Genomic DNA, 21102 nt, shown 5'->3' on the forward strand with positions numbered 1-21102 from the left:
TACTAGTGCTAGGGTGTCTCCATTACCAACTGTTTGTGAGTTGTCACTATTAATTAGGTACTTATCACCCTCTGTGCTTTTCTGCATTCCCTCTGACCTCAGTATTTTACAACCTTCTCCCTCCCCACCCAAAAAACCCTCATATATTTATATACCCATAACTTGGGATGATACTTCATGCATTTTGATTTTAATTAGTTTTAAAATACCTGTTTTAGCTGGATTTCATTGATATTAGATAGATAGATAGATAGATAGATAGATAGATGAATGATACATACATAGAATTGAGTGGTATATAAATTTTGTTACACAAAGAAAGAAAATCCACCTGATGTGCTGAACTGTAGTGCATGAAAGCTTATGACAAAATGAACTGGTTAGTCTTTAAGGTACGGCAAAGTGTTTATTGCTTTTGAGCCAATCTGATAACCCTTGAGTGTGCACATATCTGTGATTATAGAACCAGTGTTACAAACTCAGATATGAAAGCTAGGAGCTAAATGGCTCCTTAAATCTAGGTTGTGGGCACCGCAATGGAGTTTTTAGGCACATTTTTTTATAACAAGAATGCAAAGCTGAAAATGAACGAATTGCAGCTAAAATCTTATGTTCATTTTTCACATGGTGTAGTCCTCATCTGAAGACATATTTCCCCTGCCCGCCCACCTAATATTCTTATGAGGATACCTTCTCCAGTCTTCAGAGAGTGGCTGGAAGTGGGGAAGTAGAAAAGGCTCCTCCTTTCCTTCCAGCAGTGGCAGTTTTAATCTGAAATCTTAGGCGCAGTACTGCACCCAGAGCTCAGAAACTGCTCGCATTAATGAAATTCCCTGTCGCGCCTAGAACAATGGGAGTTTCCAACGCTGTATAGAACTACTACCCCCCACCCCACCCGGAGCAAATTAAAATGGTATAAAGTGAACAAAACTACAGTTTTGTCTCTCTCCTCACCAAATGGGGTTGTTCGAGACAGCCTGTGAATAGCCAGTTTTCTTTAAAGGAGAGCACACTAGAGACTCGAAATGCACCTCTTTCTGTGCATATTGACAGGTTGAAAGGGAGTGACAGGGAGCAGGAGCAAGCGTAAGCAACACAGGTCCCATGGTGGGCTCAGCACAAAATATACCCATTAATGAATCCTAGGAGACATTTCAGGGTAGCAGAATCTTTGACCTTCATGACTCTCAAAGAAGCTGCCGCAAGTTCATTAAAGAAGGGGGGGGGAGGTGAAGCTGAGAGGGATTGGAAGACTCACTAGGGTTCTTAGAAAATTGCAAAATGGCCTTATGACATGAATTCGAATTTATTTATTTATTGTTCTGGCTAGTAGAACTGCAGACTAAAGTTAAAACCTCTGAGGATTTATCCTCTTGTGATCTGTTGAGACAATTTAACCTCCTTCTAATCGTGCCACTAAACAGGTTAGTTGTGTTGCTCAGAAACATTTCAAAAAAAGGTTGTATCTTGAAAGTGCAGTGTCGTCTTGAATTATAAAATATTTGAAGGGGGGGGGACACAAATAAAGAAAATATATCTGCTTTCCCAAGATGAAGCTTGCAAGATTCATGCACCGAGTATTCAGATAGTTGGAATGTGTTTATTACCATCCTAGAGTAATCGTGAACACAATTAAAACCTTTCGTCCTCAATCTGGCTTCTGTCCGTGTGTTACCAGAAGACTCTGTGTGATTGTATTGATGTTTATATGGCCAGTTTTCATGGTTAGTACAAATCATAAAAGCTATGGAGGATGAAGCGTAAATGAATCCAGCTTCAGAATTGCTGGGAGCTAAAGTTTTAAAACTCATGCTGCAAAGTGAAAAATGAAATTTAACCAGGCATTTTGGTGAAGGAGAAGTAATTTATTGGATGTAAGATGAAAAGCTGTGAGAGTAAACATCAATCTCATCGTAGACACATGTCAGTGATTGATGTTTGCTCTGCATTGCAGCCTGGAGGTAAACTCTTTGAAACAGCATAGTAGGTATTTTATCTGTCTGAGGGGAAAAACACAGTTTGTTAAGTTGCTGCTTTTTTTTTGAGACCCTGCTACATCTTCATGTTCAATCAAAGGCAAAACAGTAAATCAGAGTAATTGCTTTGCCCTGTGGCATTTCTGTTTGTAAATGGAGGAAAAAATACTGCAGAACCCTCAAATTAACTTCTGTTTAAACTAGGTGAAAAGTCCAAAAAGTCACTTGCAGCCCAAGTATAGCATTTTATTAATCATGTCACCAGTCCATCAAAAGCTAGTGCTTTGTTTTTCTTGCACGGCAGCTGATGCTTTTTTCCCCAAAATGCTTTTTAGCACTGAAGAATGTAAAGCTGTCACTTCTGGGAAATCATAACAAGCCATTAGCAACACAGACTTTATAGTCATCATTTATTTATTTTTGTTTAGCTGAAAATGACATTGGTATTAATAAACTGGTCAGAAAAGGTGTTGGATATAACTGATATAATGAGAAGCAAGCCTAATCGACAACTTACTAAGTGCTTGTGCTATTCAATAATATAATTACCCAACATTACTGTATTGATTAAAATGATTATTCATATGAATATATGAAGCTACCGAATACTGAAGATTATTGATCCACCAAGCCCAGTACTGTACTTTGTGAGGCAGTAGATCAAAGAGAGAGGTCTTTCTCAGCCTTGTTTTCTGGGGCTAAACTAAATGCTACCAATAAAATAAAATAATTGCTTCCCAAGCTATTTCATTTGGCCAATATTGTGAAAGTACATTTCCGTTTCCGAGCACAATTCGAAGTGTTGGTGCTGACCTTTAAAGCCCTAAACGGCTTTGCCCCTGCATACCCGAAGGAGCAGCTCCACCCCCATTGTTCAGCCTGGACACTGAGGTCCAGCTCTGAAGGCCTTCTGGCTGCTCCCTCACTGCAAGATGTGAGGTTACAGAGACTCATTTCTGCACTGTGCAAAGCACTTCATAGACCAGCTGTCAGAATAAGGCAGTTTCACACCTTCATCTTGGTCAATCCTTTTATGAAGGGGCTGAATTCAGTGTAGCAGAACAGCATTCATGCATTTGTATTCACAACTTGCAGCCATCACAGCACATTCATGACTTACTGTACTATGGATGTAGCCACCACCAGCTCTGTGATGTCTTAGTGCACAGCCACAAGTCATATCACTCCATACAGGTGAAACTCGTAAAATTAGAATATCGTCAAAAAGTGCATTTACAGTATTTCAGTAACGCAGCTTAAAAGGTGAAACCAATATATGAGATAGATGCATGACATGCAACGTAAGATATGTCAAGCCTTTATTTGTTGTAATTGTAATTATTTGTCGTTAGGCGGGCCAGTTATAAATAGAATGTAATTAATGAAATGTAATAGCGATGTTTATTTTTGTATTATTGTAACTATTTATTTTATTACTGTGGAATTTCCAAAAGAAAGCATTTGTAAAAATTTTAAAAAAAAAGTTGCATTAATGAAATAAATGCACTTTTTGATGGTATTCTAATTTTCCGAGTTTCACCTGTATATGGGGGACTAACAACAAGAATGTCTTGGCTGGGGTGGTTGTTTTCTTTCAATCCTCCAATTCTAGTTGGTTGGCAAAAAGGCCAGGCTAAAGTAACTCCAGTAGTTTCGTTTGTATTTTCATGACCACAGCTGATTAATGGAGACCAGAGGAAGGTGCATTACTGTTTATTGTGCACTTTAAAAAGCAACCCCTCTTTTTTTCTTTGTCAAAGATGCTTTGACACTTGCCCTGTTTCATTTCACTTGTTCCACATAGGTCCCCAAAATATCTCATCCCTCCAGAAACTGGGTGAGTGTGTGTGTTTGTGTGGTGGACTTGAATTTCCTTATTGGAATGGCATCCGTCACATTCCTGTTCTTGTTTTCTTTGTCACCTGTTCGCTAATTCACCCTTCACTATAGAGTTATGGCCACCCAGGGTTTGTTGCCTTAATTCTAGTTTTCTGCTTTTCTTTTGGTGCAGTGTCTATGACCCTGACAGAAATATGCTGCGTAGGAAAGAATGGGAAAGGAGAAACCAGGAGACCCAGCACGAAGATGCCATATTTAATAACAGTTACTCCCTCTTCAGTGAGCCATACAAGGTATATGCATATATGTATATATATATATATTCCCCCAATTTTCCTCCCTGTTGTTTGATTGTTGCTCCCCAATTGTTACCTGCAGGTAAGACAATTTGTTGTTGTTGTTTAGTCGTTTAGTCGTGTCCGACTCTTCGTGACACCATGGACCATAGCACACCAGGCACTCCTGTCTTCCACTGCCTCCCGCAGTTTGGTCGAACTCATGTTTGTAGCTTCGAGAACACTGTCCAACCATCTTGTCCTCTGTCATCCCCTTCTCCTAGTGCCCTCCATCTTTCCCAACATCAGGGTCTTTTCCAGGGAGTCTTCTCTTCTCATGAGGTGGCCAAAGTATTAGAGCCTCAGCTTCAGGATCTGTCCTTCCAGTGAGCACTCAGGGCTGATTTCCTTCAGAATGGATAGGTTTGATTTTCTTGCAGTCCATGGCACTCTCAAGAGTCTCCTCCAGCACCATAATTCAAAAGCATCAATTCTTCGGCAATCAGCCTTCTTTATGGTCCAGCTCTCACTTCCATACATCACTACTGGGAAAACCATAGCTTTAACTATACGGACCTTTGTTGGCAAGGGAACAGAATAATCTATATTGAAAGTGTCCCTTACAGATGCTTGTCTAACCTTTTTTTGAAAACTTCCAGAGAAAAACAGCTGACAGCTTATTCTATTGCTAACCTGCCCTCAAAGTGGGATGCTTAGAAATTTTTAATTTTGTAGTCTCTTCCATTTTATGGGCTTGTAAAGGGGGTCACCTACTCCTTTATCCATATCATTCATGACAATATTGAATGTCACCATATCCGACAACCAAAAACTGTTGTTTGTTCTTGGGCAGAGCTGCTAGCTGTTAATGAACAAGCTGAGCCATGTTGACTGGAAGTTGATGCCACTAGAACACAATGGCTGGTTGTGAGCTGAGTCAGAACCAGAGGAGATGGCTTGAGGTCCTTCATGCTGGAGTGAAAACAAGCCTGGTCCTTCTTGGACACCTCCCTCCACCTCACCTACGGTAACTGATGGGCCACCCACCTGTGCTGCTCTCCCAGCTGAGCTTGCAATACTGCCTTCTGGTCTAATAATTGAATGGGATAGCCAATGTGGTGTGCCTTAATGCTCATTTCCTTTCCCCTCCCCACACCAAATACATTAGCTGCTCTATGGCAGGTCATTCTAATCCAATTAGGGGGAAATCTCTGGCTGTGGGCGTAATTAGCCCCATCAGCCACACAAATACCTCAGCTTGACCCAGCCAAGCCATTTCCACCACCTGCTCTCTATACCTGATGCCATATATGTCGGATGCAGGGCAGGTAAATGCATGTCTGGACCAAAGGGTGGGGGGCAGATACCACTGACCAACTGCACCTGCAAAGTCCTGTGTGCAGAACTTTGCATGTGTCAACAATCAGCTGATTTTCAAGGCAATCAGCACTATGTACAGCACTATGTAAAAATGGGTCACCTGGTGTCATTGTGATGATGACAGGTGACTGACAACAACCCCCCCCCCCCAATCTATCAAATGTATATCAATATCTTTCTTTTTAAGAAATCACATGAGGGATAGGTCAAAAGTCTTGCTACAGTTCAGATTTATTAACAAGATTTTCCTTGCCCACTCAACAAGTTATTTTATCAAAAGAGAGTAGGCTCTTCTGGGGTTTTATATGTGTCGTAATAAAACTGTATTATTTTCTAGTAACAACTGAGTTTTCTTCAAGTTGCTTGCCAATTAGTAATTTCAAATTACACAGCACTGTATTAATTTTGTTCAGTAAAAGCGACCACATACGGTAAATTATTTTGTATGTCCTACTTTAATTGGTCATTAGCTATAGGCTGCAGGATATACTTTTTTGTAGTCTACCATAATGAACTGGTCTCACAAAGCATGCATTAATATTGATGTCTCATTGAGTTTTTAGATGTTTATTTTTCAGAGTACATGAAAGGTGGAGCAGCGTTAAATTCAAATGTGTTTTTAAAAAGTGTTTTAGAATTAGATCAGTACCTAGTTGTTGGCACCTGTCTTTATCAAGAGACAACAGAGTGCGCTTCCTGGGATGAAGTGAAACCACTGCATTAGCAGTACCAAAGTACCAAACTACATGGTGTGCAAGCCTGGGCACTGTGTATAGAGATCCTGGGCTGCCCAGACAACAAGACCCCACTCTCAGCCATACTGCTGTGGTCCAAAGGAAACAGAGCAATACATTTGGCACCATCTTGGATGTCAGAAGGAGGCATACAAGGCACCATCCCAACTATCTTAGGGACTTCAGATTTGCTCCTTAGCGTTTTCTTCTCCCAAAGATGTCCTGCAAGGCAGCAGAGCTTTAGGATCAGAGTTTTCCTTCTCCTAGATGGGCTACCTTCCCAGGTTGACAAGCCTCATTTGCCCCTCACTTCCCTCTGCAGCACATGCAGAAACCGCCTTCTTGACCATTGGACTCACTATTGAACTTGCCCACTCAAATCTGCTGGAGCTTGTCACAACATGCAGTGGAAGTCCCTAACTCACCAAGCTTTTGAGACCCATCAACTACCCTCACCTGGTTTAGCTGGCCAGTCAAAGGCGCTGCTGGGGTGTGGCCGCTGTCGCATGCTGGCAGCTTCTTGGAGTACTAGTAACATTTCATGGAAATCATTCAGTACAGTGGTACCTCGGGTTACAAATGCTTCAGGTTACAGACTCCACTAACCCAGAAATAGTACCTCGGGTTAAGAACTTTGCTTCAGGATGAGAACAGAAATCATGCTCCGGCAGCGCGGTGGCAGCAGGAGGCCCCATTAGCTAAAGTGGTGTCTCAGGTTAAGAACAGTTTCAGGTTAAGAACGGACCTCCAGAAAGAATTAAGTTCTTAACCAGTGGTACCACTGTATAGTTAACAATTGTCCATGACATCACAATATTCTCAGAATTGTTGAAGAGGCTGTGGAAAAAGGAGTCACCTTTTCCCAATAATGGTGGGACTGCCCACAGGTATTTAGATTCTAGACAATAGTGGGCCTAATATTTGACAATATTCAAATGTCCCATTCCAAGTTCACTGCAGATTTGTTTACTAAATCTTTGGGATGATCAGCTGAAAGGGTTCAACTTTCAGGAACTCTTGACATCGATGCTGGTGTCTGCCAGAACTTCAGTTGTCCTAAAATGGAAAACCTTACAGGACTTGTGACTCACACTGTGGTATAAAAATATGTGGAGTTTAGCACTAGCTGAAAAATAACTCATAAATTACATTTTTTCAAAGGTTCAGAGGATCCTGAAAAATATTATGCTGTTTGGTGGGATTTTGTCATATATATACCACAAATACAGACACATAGGACTTCCTCTCCATGGTATAACAAGAAATGTGGCTTTCCTAATGGTCTTAAGTACTCTACTTTTACCTGATTTATCTCTTCCACTTATACTTTGCTGCTGTTTGTTAGTTTTTTATTTGTAATTCTACTATTTTGATTGTATTGCTTTGACTTCAATTTAAAAAAAATAAAAACTTTTTTCTGTTTCCAATATGATATGCTTGGAAAAAATGTATTAAATACAAGTGATACATTTGTAATATGCATAATATATACCCTGAAGCTTTCCATGTTCTAGGCTCTAGCTTTCTATGTTCAGAGTAAATTGAAAACCTTTTTGCATCATCACAAAACAAAACATTTTATGTGATTCTTCATTTAATGTGCTTCTGAACTGTTGCATATTCATGATGATTTCCTTTGCTATTCCTTAAGGTGCCACAAGATTCTTTGTTATTCTTGATGCTACAGACCAACATGGTGGCTACTTTCAATTTTGTTACAAGATGATAATTTAAAATTATTCTTGCTTCCTTGCTTTACAGACTAACAAAGGGGACGAGCTCTCCAGCCGTATCCAGAATACCCTGGGCAACTACGATGAGATGAAAGAACTGCTGACTGATCGATCCAATCAAAGCCACCTTGTTGGTGTTCCAAAGCCGTGTATCTCACAAACGTCTGTGAACAAAGCTGAGGAACACTTCATTGCTGACACAAAGCCCCACACTCACGCTTCTCCATCTTCCTTACCAGCGGCACTTTCTGGGCAGTTGAGCAAGAACACTGCAATGGGTTGGCAGAAGTCTGGGCACACTCTGGAGAACCAGCAAAGAGGAAGCAAACATAGACATGGATTGCTGGATTCACACAATAACGACTTTAAAACGGTTAGCCAAAAGAACAGTTTAGAAAAGATTACACATTATGCATCCAATCCCTCATCACCATCTCCGTCGAGTGTTGCCCAAGGTCCTTTATCGTCTTCACTTGGGGACAACAGCAGAACACAACAGCAGCCGTCAAAACTGAGTTTTGGTGGAGAAGGTGGAGCTCAGGCTCAGGAGAGGCCAGCTATGCATAGCAATGGGCACTGTGTGCAGAACTTTCCTCCTTCTCTTGCTTCGAAGCCCAGTATAGTTCAGCAGAAACCAACAGCATATGTAAGGCCAATGGATGGTCAAGATCAAGCTCCTGAGGAGTCTCCAAGATTGAAGGTGCCAGCTGAAACTAGCCTGCTCTGCACCTCATATAGAGGAATTCCTTCTGCCAAAGCTGACTCAGCTAGGACAAAGTCAAAACTGACAAAATTTAATATTCCCAAACCAGAAGAGGTAAGTGCAACAGAGCTTTCCACGTGCCGTTAATGTACTATTAATCACTTTCAAAACACTGAGGCAGAAATCCTACATTGACTTTTTTTCTCCTAGGAACTATACTTTGCACTGCATTTTCACGTCATTCTTCAAATTTGCAATTGTCTCAACAGCCTACTTAGCTAGTCACATATCTACAGTTTTGGTTCCCATTTGGTCCGCTCTCTTTTAGTGCTTGAATTGTATGATTTCCAGTGACTTCATTACTAATCCCAATTGAAAATGGATTTTAGTTGATTGACTATTTCTTCACACCTATGTAATGGTGGTCAATGAATAGCAGCATTTAAACTCTGAAATGGGACAGGGGTTGGCTGGTAAGAAGACAGTGCCGTGGTTCAAAGGATATAGATGTCTTTCTTTCTAATAGCATTGTACATCTGGATGTGTAGATGAGAGCCGGAGATGAACAGGTTCTGTCAGCACTCAAACAGCAAATTGTGGTTGCAGCTGGAGTAGCAATTGGCTCCAGCTGCGCGGGTAGTGCTGTGGGTTAAACCACAGAGCCTAGGGCTTGCCGATCAGAAGGTCAGCGGTTCGAATCCCCGCGACAGGGTGAGCTCCCGTTGCTCGGTCACAGCTCCTGCCAACCTAGCAGTTCGAAAGCATGTCAAAGTGTAAGTAGATAAATAGGTGCCACTACAGCGGGAAGGTAAACAGCGTTTCCGTGTGCTGCTCTGGTTCACCAGAAGCAGCTTTGTCATGCTGGCCACATGACCCGGAAGCTGTACGCCGGCTCCCTCGGCCAATAAAGCGAGATGAGTGCCTCAACCCCAGAGTCGGTCACGACTGGACCTAATGGTCAGTCCCTTTACCTTTACCTTTACATGGCTTAGAAATATTGGTACTGTCACAACAAAGAGTGGGCTATTGTCCAAAGGCTGGAAGATTAATACTGTGATGTAAAATGGGAGCTTGATTGGGTCATAGAGAAAGAAAACAAAAATATATGGGAACATAAAAGGCATAATAAAAACAAGAACAGGAACAAACCAATAACCCTCCTCCCAATAGGATTATTGGAAATATACAGTATGTTGTTGATTCTGTACAAAACAAGTTCCTCTTCCATTTCTCCTCTCGAGGTTTTCCTATCCACAGGCAATAAAATAGCACTTGAATGCAAATTATAGGCCATTATTTTTAAATATGCAGGAAAGGTTGATTTCCTATGCAGTTTAGTTCTTCATTTAATATTGTTAATCAGCTTTTGAAGGTTCTCAATATCAAGACATAAAGAGAATCTTAAAGTAATTTTTGCAGAAATTGTTTTAATGAGAATACCCTAGCTGTCTGTTATGTATAAAGGTATCAAGTGTTCGTTCAGGATTTAATTTTTAGGAGTCAGTTTCATCAGCATTAATCAGAATTCATATCCGACCTCCTGGACCTTTCAGAAATCATCCTACTTCTCAGTGTAAATGATAGCCTCTCATCTCAAGTGCTGCTGTTTCACATTTAGAATTTTATTGTAAGCGGCTTATGAATTATATTACTAGAATGATGAAGGTCTGAAGTGCTGAACAGAAACATCTTGCAGTATAAAATAGGCCATAGAGAGACACTTGTTTCCAGTATAGCTCTTCTAAAATTATTTGCTAAAGATGCATCCATTCTCTTTGATCTTGAACTTATGATTCATGTATTGTTCTTGGTAGATTAAAAAAGCCAAGATCCAATGTCTGGACTCAAGACATGCACTACCCCCCCCAAAAAAATGCACTTGTATTTTTAGACATGTAAAGAATTGTACTGAACTTACCTACTAAGTAGCATTATGTTCAGTGGGTCATGCTCCCTCATAAGTCTGTTTAGGGCTGGAGAATTGAGGGGAAATTTATAAATGCACGTGTTAATTAGGTTGTACTCTTTATTTTGTTAGGTCAACTTCCAGTGTGACAAATGAGGCTCTCCTTAGTCAGAAAATCTATGTAATTGTTCTTTTTCCCAGCGAACTTCAGTCATTTTGTGGCAGTTGCTGGCTTGGGAAACATTTTACAACCTATTTTTATTGATGAATTCCTTTTATAGTCCACATCAATTCATAATATAGACATCAACTGGCCAGTCCTATATATTAAAACTGGGGTCATATTTATTGGATCTTTTAATTCTGTGTTAATGTCTTTAGAATTTTGACATTAAAATTAGAATATTACACATACCATAAATAACTTGGTGATTAAATTGCATTAGTTTTTTAAAGAACTATTTTTTCCTGTTTTTTTATTGGAGTTATTTTTGTCATGGTTTTCCTATACTGTATGCAGTTTACATAAGAGTTTATGAACACTGCCAGTTTTAGGAACAGCAGCTATCACTTGAATGTATCCTAGGCAACAAACTCAAAAGTTCATATATCTAACCTTCCTATTTATTCTGTAGCCCTCTGTGCCCTCAGGTGACAATTCCTGAAGATTAGGGCATCCTTTGGAATGGCATGGAATGACACAAGAGCAAGGATGTAACTGGAAAGTGGAATTGAATTAAATGGGGAACACTTATCTTATGGGAGTAGAAGTTCCACCTGCTCATGCTATCATCAAGTTTGATCCAAGCCCAAGAAATCATATCCTGAGCCAGGATTAGATACGGTAAATTAGTTGTCAGGCTTGTTTGTTTTTCACAGAGCAAACATCCCAGAATATTTTATTACACTGGGGCAAGCCACATCTAGATACCTCATCTAGGTGAGTCTAAATAAGTCAGTAAGCAGGCAATAATTAAATCAGGCATGTCCAAAGTCTGTTTCGGGGGCCTAATCCGGTCAATTTAATCCGGCCCCTGTGGCAGTATATGTCCTGGGGTAAAATCCTTAAAAAAGCTCAACAACTTTGGGGTAAAAATGTAAAGAAAGCTCAACAACTTTGGTTGGCCCTCACGCATGTTCACTTCATCAAATCTGGCCCTCTTTGAAAAAAGTTTGGGCACCCCTAAATTAAATCCTTGCCTAGTATGGTTGCTGTCTTTTACCACTAACCATCAACAGTAGCCACAATCAGGGGATTTCCCCCCATATTTTTTTTTAAGACAGAGCAAGGAACAAGACACAGAGACGAGCCAGTCAAAGGCACAGGCACCAGTTGGCAGAGGTGACCCATCCCATTTAACTGCCTGAGGCAAATTGGAAAGGTACCACAGCCCCTTCCCTGAAGCCTTGCTTACCAGGGTTGCATGGCAACAGGGGTGGGTGGGGCACCAGCGGGAACGCTGCCTTGTGGGATTCTGCCGCCTGAGGTGGCTGCCTTAGTCCACTTCATGGGCGAGCTGGCCCTGCCAGTTGGTCGTATGAATGCTTAATACCCACTGCCCTTCACAACCTTAGCAGGTCCTCCATTCCCTTGCTGACCTTTCACTGTGAATGTGTAAGTACCTATGCTACGCTCCTGCCAGCCAATGTTGACAATGCAATGGGCCAATGGTCTAACTTGGTATAATTTAGCTCCTTATGTTCCTATGTGTGCATGAACGTCATCAGTAGGAACAGCAGCAAAAGTAGAATCATAGGTCCATCCAGTGCTTTTTTTTAAAAAAAAATGTTTAGGGCTACTCTTATTTTCCTACTCATATTGAAATGCTGCCCCTCAATGAGGCCAAACTTAGATTCACAAAATGTTTAGGGGTATGCGCCCCCCTGCATCCCCCCAGAAAAAAAAGCACTGGGTCCATCTAGTTGGAGCAGTCTACTCTTTCCCCTTCACCATTATGGAATCATGTTCCTTTCCGTTGTAAAATTGAATGGAAATATCCTGACAATTTCTGCTTAATCAATTTTTTTGGAGCATCCCTCAGATTTCTGGGGTGCGACATATGCCATTTACCAGTTGTAATGTTTCAGCACTTGCCTGTGCCATCTCAAATCAGGGTATAGGCTGCCAGAATATATAAGCTGGATAATATGACATCCTAAGTATTATTCCGAGTGGACATTTGTGATTACTGTGATAATATCAGTCCATAAACTATTTGTCCTCCTTGTGCAAAGTTATCATTTGTAGTTTTGTTGTTGTTTAGTCGTTTAGTCGTGTCCGACTCTTCGTGACCCCATGGACCGTAGCACACCAGGCACTCCTGTCTTGCACTGCCTCCCGCAGTTTGGTCAAACTCATGTTCGTAGCTTCGAGAACACTGTCTGTCTTTGTCCATGGAGTTTTCTTGGCAGGGATACTGGAGTGGCTTGCCAGTTCCTTCTCCAGGTGGATCACGTTTAGTCAAAACTCTCCACTATGACCTGTCCATCTTGGGTGGCCCTGCATGGCATAGCTCATAGCTTCTCTGAGTTATTCAAGCCCCTTCGCCACGACAAGGCATTGATCCATGAAGGGGCATTTGTAGTTTAGAGTGTACTTTAGAAAATAAACCATTGCATTTAACTTCCAAAAGGAAACACAGACCAATTTCTAATACAGTTTTTAATTTTTGATAATTCCCTTTTTCACAAATGGTTCTTTGGAAGGTTCACTGTACATTTGCTCCTCTCCTCCATGGTTTGCCACTCTATATTTTGAAGAACATAATTTGCAGTAGCAAAAGTTGGAGAACATGCTGAGCCTAGACATTTATTTGAAATGCCATATTATGTGAACCTGTTAATGTCAAGACATATCTTAGGAGTATCACATAAAACTGCTGACCTTTCCTCGGCTCTTGATTACTTTTTGTCTTTCTCAATTAAGAAACTGTTCAGAACCCAGTTCACTGTGTGACCCTGAGTATATAAATCTACACTGATAATTTCATGGCACTTGTACATTAGAAATTATGGTGCACCTATGGACATAACTTACTGCTCTCCCTCAGTACATTGGACAGACTGTAAAACAGATGGAGCAGGAATTTCTCAGATATACTGCAGGAAAAAAACACCCAGCTATATAAAGCTGTGTATAGTGAAACTGCGACTCTCTGAAATAAGGAGCAAGCTAGATGATATGACAGCACAATCCAGCTTGGATAACTCTGAATGGGAAGTATTGATTTAAATATCAGTTTATGCCAGTGGAAAGGGGTAGCTGCCAAAGCTTCCCCTCAAAATGACCACACACACCCCAGTATTTTTTTCTACAGATTTGGGTTACTTATGGTCTTGGAGCCCAGTGAGAGCAAAACTCCTGTCCCCTCATGCTGTGCTTTAAATGGTTCCCACCCTCTTGGTGGTGATACAACATATTAATCTGCCACCACAATGCCTAGCATAGCTATAGACAGGGCCGGCCCAAGTCATTCTACTTCCTGAGGAGCAGGAGCAGTTGGTGCCTTGCCCCCATGCTAAGGTCACATTCTCACCATACGGTTAAAATATGTTTATAGCACTTTTATAATCCCCAAAGAATACTGGCGTTTGTAGTTTCCCCCTCACAGAGCTACAGTTCCTAGCACTCTTAGCAAACTATGGTTCTCGGGATTCTTGGGGGGGGATGCTTTAAATGTATGGTGTGGCATGGTCACTGTGCATATTTTCTGAGGCTACCCTAATTATTTTGGCACTTGAGGCACAAAATCTCATAAGCACTTCTTTTCCTTCCAGGCAGTAAAAATACAACAATAAGAAATCAATTAAGCAACGTTTTGCTGCCCTTTCTTTACACCTAAAATGTTTTGCGTAAGGCAGCTGCCTCAATATACCTAATGTTAAGGCCAGCAACTCTGGCCCCAAGACTGCTAGCTACAGATTTTGAAAAATAAATGAAGGAGAAAGTTCTTCTACTCTCTTTCGATTTCCACTCAGTGCAAACTGAGTACTGGTGCAGGGGAACTTGGATCAGCTAACTTAGTTCGTATAAACTTTCCTACTGGTTTCAGGATTTCTCAAGCCTAGGCACTCCCACAACCCTAAAAACAAACAGATAAACAAAAACAAAAAAAAGCAGTGTCCCTCTCTCCTTCCTATTTTTTTTTTAAATTACGTATTTTTATTAAAGATTTCTTGGTTTACAAAAGTATGTGCAATGTCTCTTTTTTAAAGTTACATTTTCTACAGATCAGTTTCATTTGTTGATACATTAGTGTTACCTTAGGAAGAAAAGGAGGAAAGAGGTGGAGGGGGGCATATAGTCAATATAGACAATAGTCCCACTTCAGGAAACATAGTAACACAAACATCCTGTTTCCGTCACGTCTGACTCTGTGGAATGTAAACATACACTGTCATGTGATAGACAACAATCCCATGAATACAAACACGGGGAATGAATCATTGACAGGGGTCAGGTGGCAAAGTTTCTCTTCTACTTAATGTATGTACGGGGTTTTGTGTCAGCATCCCTTGTGCGGATTCTCTTTACTATTCGCTTGTGTTTCTTGCGACATCGGATATCGCGTCTGCGCATGTCCGTGGCACCGAAAATCGCTTCTGCGCGGTTCCGGTTTCCGCCTGCAGGAATGGCGGACCTGTTTTCCATCTCTCTGACCTTCGTAAGGAATTTGGCGGTTGCTAGGGGAGTAAATGGCAACCCCCTACCCTCTCCGGGGGTTACGGAGAGGGGCCGCTGGCCCGCGATGCCCCCAGACCCACTCCGACTGTTTTTGGAGTGGGGGGAGCTTGGGCTGAGCACTTACGAGGGCCAGGACTCCCGGACGCTAATCTGCATGGCGGGGATTTCCATGGTTAAAGAAGATAATTAGGCTTAAATCTATGGACATACTTCAGAAGGAGGGGAAGAAGCGCTGTTTACTGCTGAGAAATTTATGCTGCTGAGGGAGAGGAGTCAAAGACTGTACTGCATCTGGAAGAAGGATTGATGGGGACGGAGCGATAAGGGAAGTGAGTTTTTATTTTATTTTTCTTCATATTGTTGCCTCGTACCTTCCCGGACGCGATGTCCTGGCTTGTTTGGAGTGAAAGAGAAGCAAAAGACTGTGTGAGATGAACTTTATAACTGTTGTTACTGAGCATATTTTTTAAAGATGTGGAGTTGCCGATGAGAAAAGCCCCCCCCTAGTCGGACGGAAGGAGTTCTGGACGCGCTCGGAGGATTTATGAGCTGTGACGCACTTTAAATTGGAGCAGCGACCTGAAGCTAAGTTCAGCTATAGGGCAAGGAGATCCATTAATTTACCAAGAGTTTATGGTTTGATGTTTGGGTCTCCTGCCTGGAAAAGCTGTAAATTCTATAATGATCGTAAATCTTCATGGCTATGAGAGAAAACGAAAGTGATTTGAGCTTTTTAAGATGGCGCTACTTCGAGCTGCTTCGACGCAACAGGGAGCTCCATTAAGAAGATTTATGGGGAGGCTGGACTGATTAACTCACACAGGAGAAAGAACATCTGTGAAACTTTGTTTGATATTTATCTCAGCAGCTGGGAAACAATCGGATGAAAGTGGAAAACATCTATGTGACTGTAAGGGGAAGATCTGGATTATTATGAACTTGGAGGACGATTTGAACTTTAGAAAAAAGACGGCAGTGGACAGTTGCGAGGAATTCCCAATTTCTTGAAGCATGGGAACCCAAATAAAAAATTCTTTAGATGATTTGGCATAACATTCGGTTTGATTGATATATATATGTGTATAATTTGAAATATTGAAATATTGAATGTGATATAATTGGTTTTAATTGGAAAATTAATAAAAATATTTTTTAAAAAAAAAAGAAAGAAAGAAAATCGCTTCTGCGCATGCCCAGACACCGAAAATCGCGCCTGGCCCATGGGCCTTAGGTTGCTGACCTCTGGCCTAGGGTGTTGTTGTTTGTGATTGGCTGTGGTGAACTTTGTTTTCATGTGTGAGTGGGGTGGGTGAGTAGGATTGGGGAAACTTTTTCAGCATGAGGGACAGATCCATGTGTCACCCCCCCCCCGGTGGACCATTGTTGTAAAACTAAGGTAAATATTTAAATTATTTTTTTTTAAAAAGATATTTGCACTAAGGAGGCTAAGCAATGCGGCAATAAAATTCCACCTCTCTTTTGTTATTCTGATAGCGAACTGTAAAAAGTCCACATTTAAATATTTTTAAAGGCCCATGATTTCTAAAGGCCCAGTTTCCCTTGCTATTGTAAGGTCATGATTGTGGTGTTTGTGCAACATGATCAGGTTACAGTCATACCTCAGGTTTAAGTACGCCTCGGTTTGAGTACTTTCAGTTTAAGTACTCCGTGGACCCGTCTGGAACGGATTAATCCACTTTCCATTACTTTCAGTGGGAAAGTTCGCTTCAGGTTAAGTACGCTTCAGGTTAAGTACAGACATTCGGAACCAATTGTGTACTTAAACTGAGGTACCACTGTAATTTGTAGTCAGAAACACAGTGCAATTAAATTTATGGCAATAAATTTTAAAGCTCTTTCAAATGTCACTGTGCTTCTAGGTGACTCCTTTTAAATTTGAAGTCAACACGTAAGAACCTAGTAAACCTTTCTCAATGAGTCAGTTGTGTGCATAGCTGAATGGTTAATATGGAACTGGGGGAAATGACCACGTAAAATTATTTTAGTTTGTTCATAATCGCTGTTTGATAATTGTCCTAAAATTAATGGCAGCTACAGAGTATAAAATTTGACTGAACCAAGTATAAATATAGTCAGCAATTTAGACTGTTCTGATTCAATATGAAAATGTATTTTGATAATAAGTGGATTCCTATCTAAATTCATGAGTTCCTTTCATGACACTTTGGGTTAAGCCTGAAATAGATTAATCTTTTTTTCTGATAAACTTTTGTGAGCTGTGATTTCTCTGGTGACCACATTTAATTGGATATTAAATAAAGTGCTTATCTTTATACCAACACATTTTTACAGCTTTCGTTTTTCACCTGAGTCATATTTCTTCAGCGGAAGAACCAAAATATGTTTGATTCGAACCATTATATGCTAAGACTAGAATTAAAATACGTTAAACATTGGTTTTAAATATAGGTTTCAGGGTGTGTGGTTTGTTTGTTTAAAAAAAATGAAGACAGATAAATAAATTACTTACAATTTAGATAAGGTTTTTGAGCATTCAGAGGGCTTCATTTACATGATATAAATGTAATAATAAAATAAAATATCAGGAAGGCTTAGAATAGCCATGTAAGGTAGAAAAGCACTAACTAACCTCTTGTTGTGGGCGACTGCTCAGAAGAGAGACTTTCCTAAGATCACGTGGTGAGTTTGTAGCTGAGATCATATTTCATGCTGTTTTATATGTGTTTAAATGGTACTTTATTGCATATTTGATATGTAGCTTATTATATGCTTTCGAGAGATTTCCCCCCCCCTTGAAAAGCAGAATACAAATTTATTTTCAAAAATAAAACCAAGGCTTTATAACTCTTTTAGCACAGTTGCTATGCAATCCTACACCTACCTACTCAGAAGTAAGACCTACAGGATCACATAAGGCTGAGGTTAAGTGGGTGTAGGGTTATACACAGCCTTATAGCCATTATACTTTTACCTCATACTAACTAGATCTAGCTTCTCTGTGTTGAACAGAAAATGAAATTCACATTGAGGGGTGTGATTTTTTTGTGTGTGGAGTCTGAATAACAAGAGGAATTGGGATGATTCTGAGTTGCCCTCCCCTAGTCAAAGCATGGTGTCAGTAATCCCCTGAGTTGGATCATGGCCCCCACAAAGACTTCCTCTGTTCTGTTGCTCTAAGTTTATTTACTGTATAGCTCTATGTTTTCCTATATGTCTTCTTTTCTTTATGGGCCTTGCAAAAATAAGCTCCCCTCCCCAAAAATCCTTTAGATCACTGAAGAGCTCTGGATTCAATCATTTATTTGCTAATGCACAGCTGTGGGGGTGGGGGAAAATCCTACAGTGCTCTTATTTAATAAAAACAAAACAAAACAGTTCAGAATTCTGTTGGTAGTGTTCTAGGAAACCTCACATTCTAAGGCCTATTGGAGGACACACAAAAGGCACCAGATAAGCTTGTGTGAACCTGCAAAGTTTTTTATTTAAAAAAACTGTATAAGCATTGGCTACCTATCTTTATAGCCATGTGAGGCACATGTGAAAGCTATAGCAATCCCAGCCGTTGCCCAAGACCAAGTGAGAGCTGGGAAAGGGGAGAGGCGGAGAGTTTGGCATTTTATTTTTGGGAGTGGTGATGGAGGTTCACTTTCATTTTCCTTCTCTTACTAAAGAAAAGAAATGGTAAGATTGCTATGTAGTTGTAACCTTTAGTTCTTTTCACCTTCTTTAACTGAAGACATTGTTTTCTGAAGCTGATGAAATTAAAGGTACCAGCAGCCATGCTCTGGCTAGCAGTGACTATATAGTTTTGTGATGTAAGTTGGTAGGAATCTTCCAGGCATGTAGCAGTGGACTTCAAAAACATTAAGTACATAAATAAAGGTTCATTGTGACATTATAAAAGCACCTGAAGATATCATCCTTGATTTGCTTGCCTAGTAGCAGGGTTTGTCATCTAAAGCTGTTCCAGTGTTTGTCTGGCCAGCAAGAGGACTTTACCTAGAACATCTGATTTCTTCTGATTTGGGAGCAAGGTGTTAAGGTTTTGTCCTATCAGTAGATGAATGGAATAGCCCGCAGAGGCAATGTACAGTTTGAACATAGGGTTTATGCAAAATCTTTCTCTGAAAGGTCTCAGTGCATCTAACAAAGATGAAGATCAGCTCTACCAAAATAAGATAAAGCATCTTTCTAATAACAGCCTCTAAAACATACTTTCAACAACTTATATTATGGCTATACAGTACAAGTTTCCACATAAGCTTATCATTACTCATTTCTATTCCACTATTCGGTGATGTGCACTTATCCTCTACAATACGCAAAATGTCTTACAATCTCACAAACCCACATTGTAAATGCCTTTCTCGGGTAACTCCAGGGACAGATGTATCTAACAATAATTGTATGCACAGACAGCGCAATTCTTTGCAAACTAGTTCTCATTAAAGTCTTGACATTAACCGTTTGCAGGTAATTATGCTTTACCACATTATTTAGTCTACAGGATGGCACTAATGATGCAGTAGCACTAATTACTTCCGTTGGTATTGTGCATGTACAGGGGTGAGATGGATAGCTATAGTGTCAGTTGGAGGCATGCGGATTTTCTCATGCAAACACCTGTCTGGGTTTTCTAATTGCTAGCACAGCTGCATAGATGATACAGTTTACACAAACACAGTTGTCTGTAGTGTGTATGTTGGACTTGATCATCTCTAAGTTTAGCCATCTCAGATCTATACAAGACAAGATTATTATTTGACTATCGGGACCATATCCATCTTTAGAGAAATATGCTCTTTGATTATGTAATTGTATGTCATAATCTAGCATAGCTCGTGATTTCCCCCAGGTGGAAGAAAACGAAAGACGGTTCTGCTTCTGCCGCATTGCATGACCACCTCGAGATGATAAATTTGAGTTGGGGATGAGGGAAGTTGTGGGGGCCACAATCTTGGCTTGGTGTTCTGAGTTGGGCAGGATGTGGGCGTGGGGAATTTCTCTGTAAATCCCTTGTCACGGTCGCATCACTTCCTGGTTAGGCTTAGGCTTTCAACAGCTTCTGTCTGGAACATTAGTGGATCTTTTATTCTAGTCCACCCTTGAAGGTTGATAGCATCTGAGAGATTCCTGAGAACTCCAGGACAGTTTCCTTTGTGCGTGAATAACGTTAGATGAATAGATACAACTTCTTGCAGAAACCTTTTCCTGCTAAGGAGAACCTGATCCATTACTTGGTTTACCCAGGGATTTTGGGTGGTATGAACTGAATGAAAGCAATATAAATTGCCTAAGCCTTGGTATTACTGTTGGCAGCTAGCAGGGATTTGGTGTTCCTCTATGTCAGGCATCCCCAAACTCCAGATGTTTTGGACTACAATTCCCATCTTCCCCGACCACTGGTCCTGTTAGCTAGGGATCATGGGAGTTGTAGGCCAAAACATCTGGAGGGCTGCAGTTTGGAGATGCCTGCTCTATGTTGTATGAATGCAAGGAGGTAAAGAAGGTGTGGTAAGCTGTCATCTGGGAGGTATTTAAACTCCAGTTGCCAAGAGAAGAGGGTACCAGAAGGATAAGACAAATAAGAGAAGTCAGAGCAGTGGAAAAACCTGGACAGCAGAGGTTATCTGAAGGGGGTGGGGAAGAGATAGTTAAGGATATGGGAAAAGGAACAAAAATTGAGTCGGGGGGGGGGGAATGGCAGTACAGAACATAAGAAGAATCTCTCTCATTATACTTTTAAAAATTTATTAAATTTCTATTAAATGTGAGTTGATGTGATGGTGAAGATATCCGGGCTAGATCACTGCATTGAATTTCTATTGGTATTGTCAGACGTGCTTTGAAATACGTAAGATTCCACAAATGCTTGACGTACTTTAATATT

The 21102-nt window shown here is 40.6% G+C and overlaps 1 protein-coding gene across 5 annotated transcripts in view; it reads left to right on the plus strand.

Moving 5' to 3' along the window:
• Positions 1-21102, plus strand: part of AFF3 (ALF transcription elongation factor 3) — a 221233-nt gene that overhangs the window by 33302 nt on the left and 166829 nt on the right. For 3 of the 5 annotated variants that reach the window (XM_035114249.3, XM_035114250.3, XM_035114251.3), the window contains exons 2-3: positions 3988-4108; positions 7966-8754. In XM_035114249.3, coding sequence (XP_034970140.3) covers positions 3988-4108; positions 7966-8754 — 910 coding nt within the window. Of the gene's footprint in view, positions 1-3987; positions 4109-4943; positions 5118-7965; positions 8755-21102 lie in introns of all 5 variants that reach the window. The other 2 variants (XM_088668625.1, XM_088668626.1) reach the window with 1 other exon arrangement.

Source organism: Zootoca vivipara, chromosome 4 (genome assembly GCF_965207765.1).
Source record: "Zootoca vivipara chromosome 4, rZooViv2.hap1.1, whole genome shotgun sequence".
Taxonomy (NCBI): domain Eukaryota; kingdom Metazoa; phylum Chordata; class Lepidosauria; order Squamata; family Lacertidae; genus Zootoca; species Zootoca vivipara.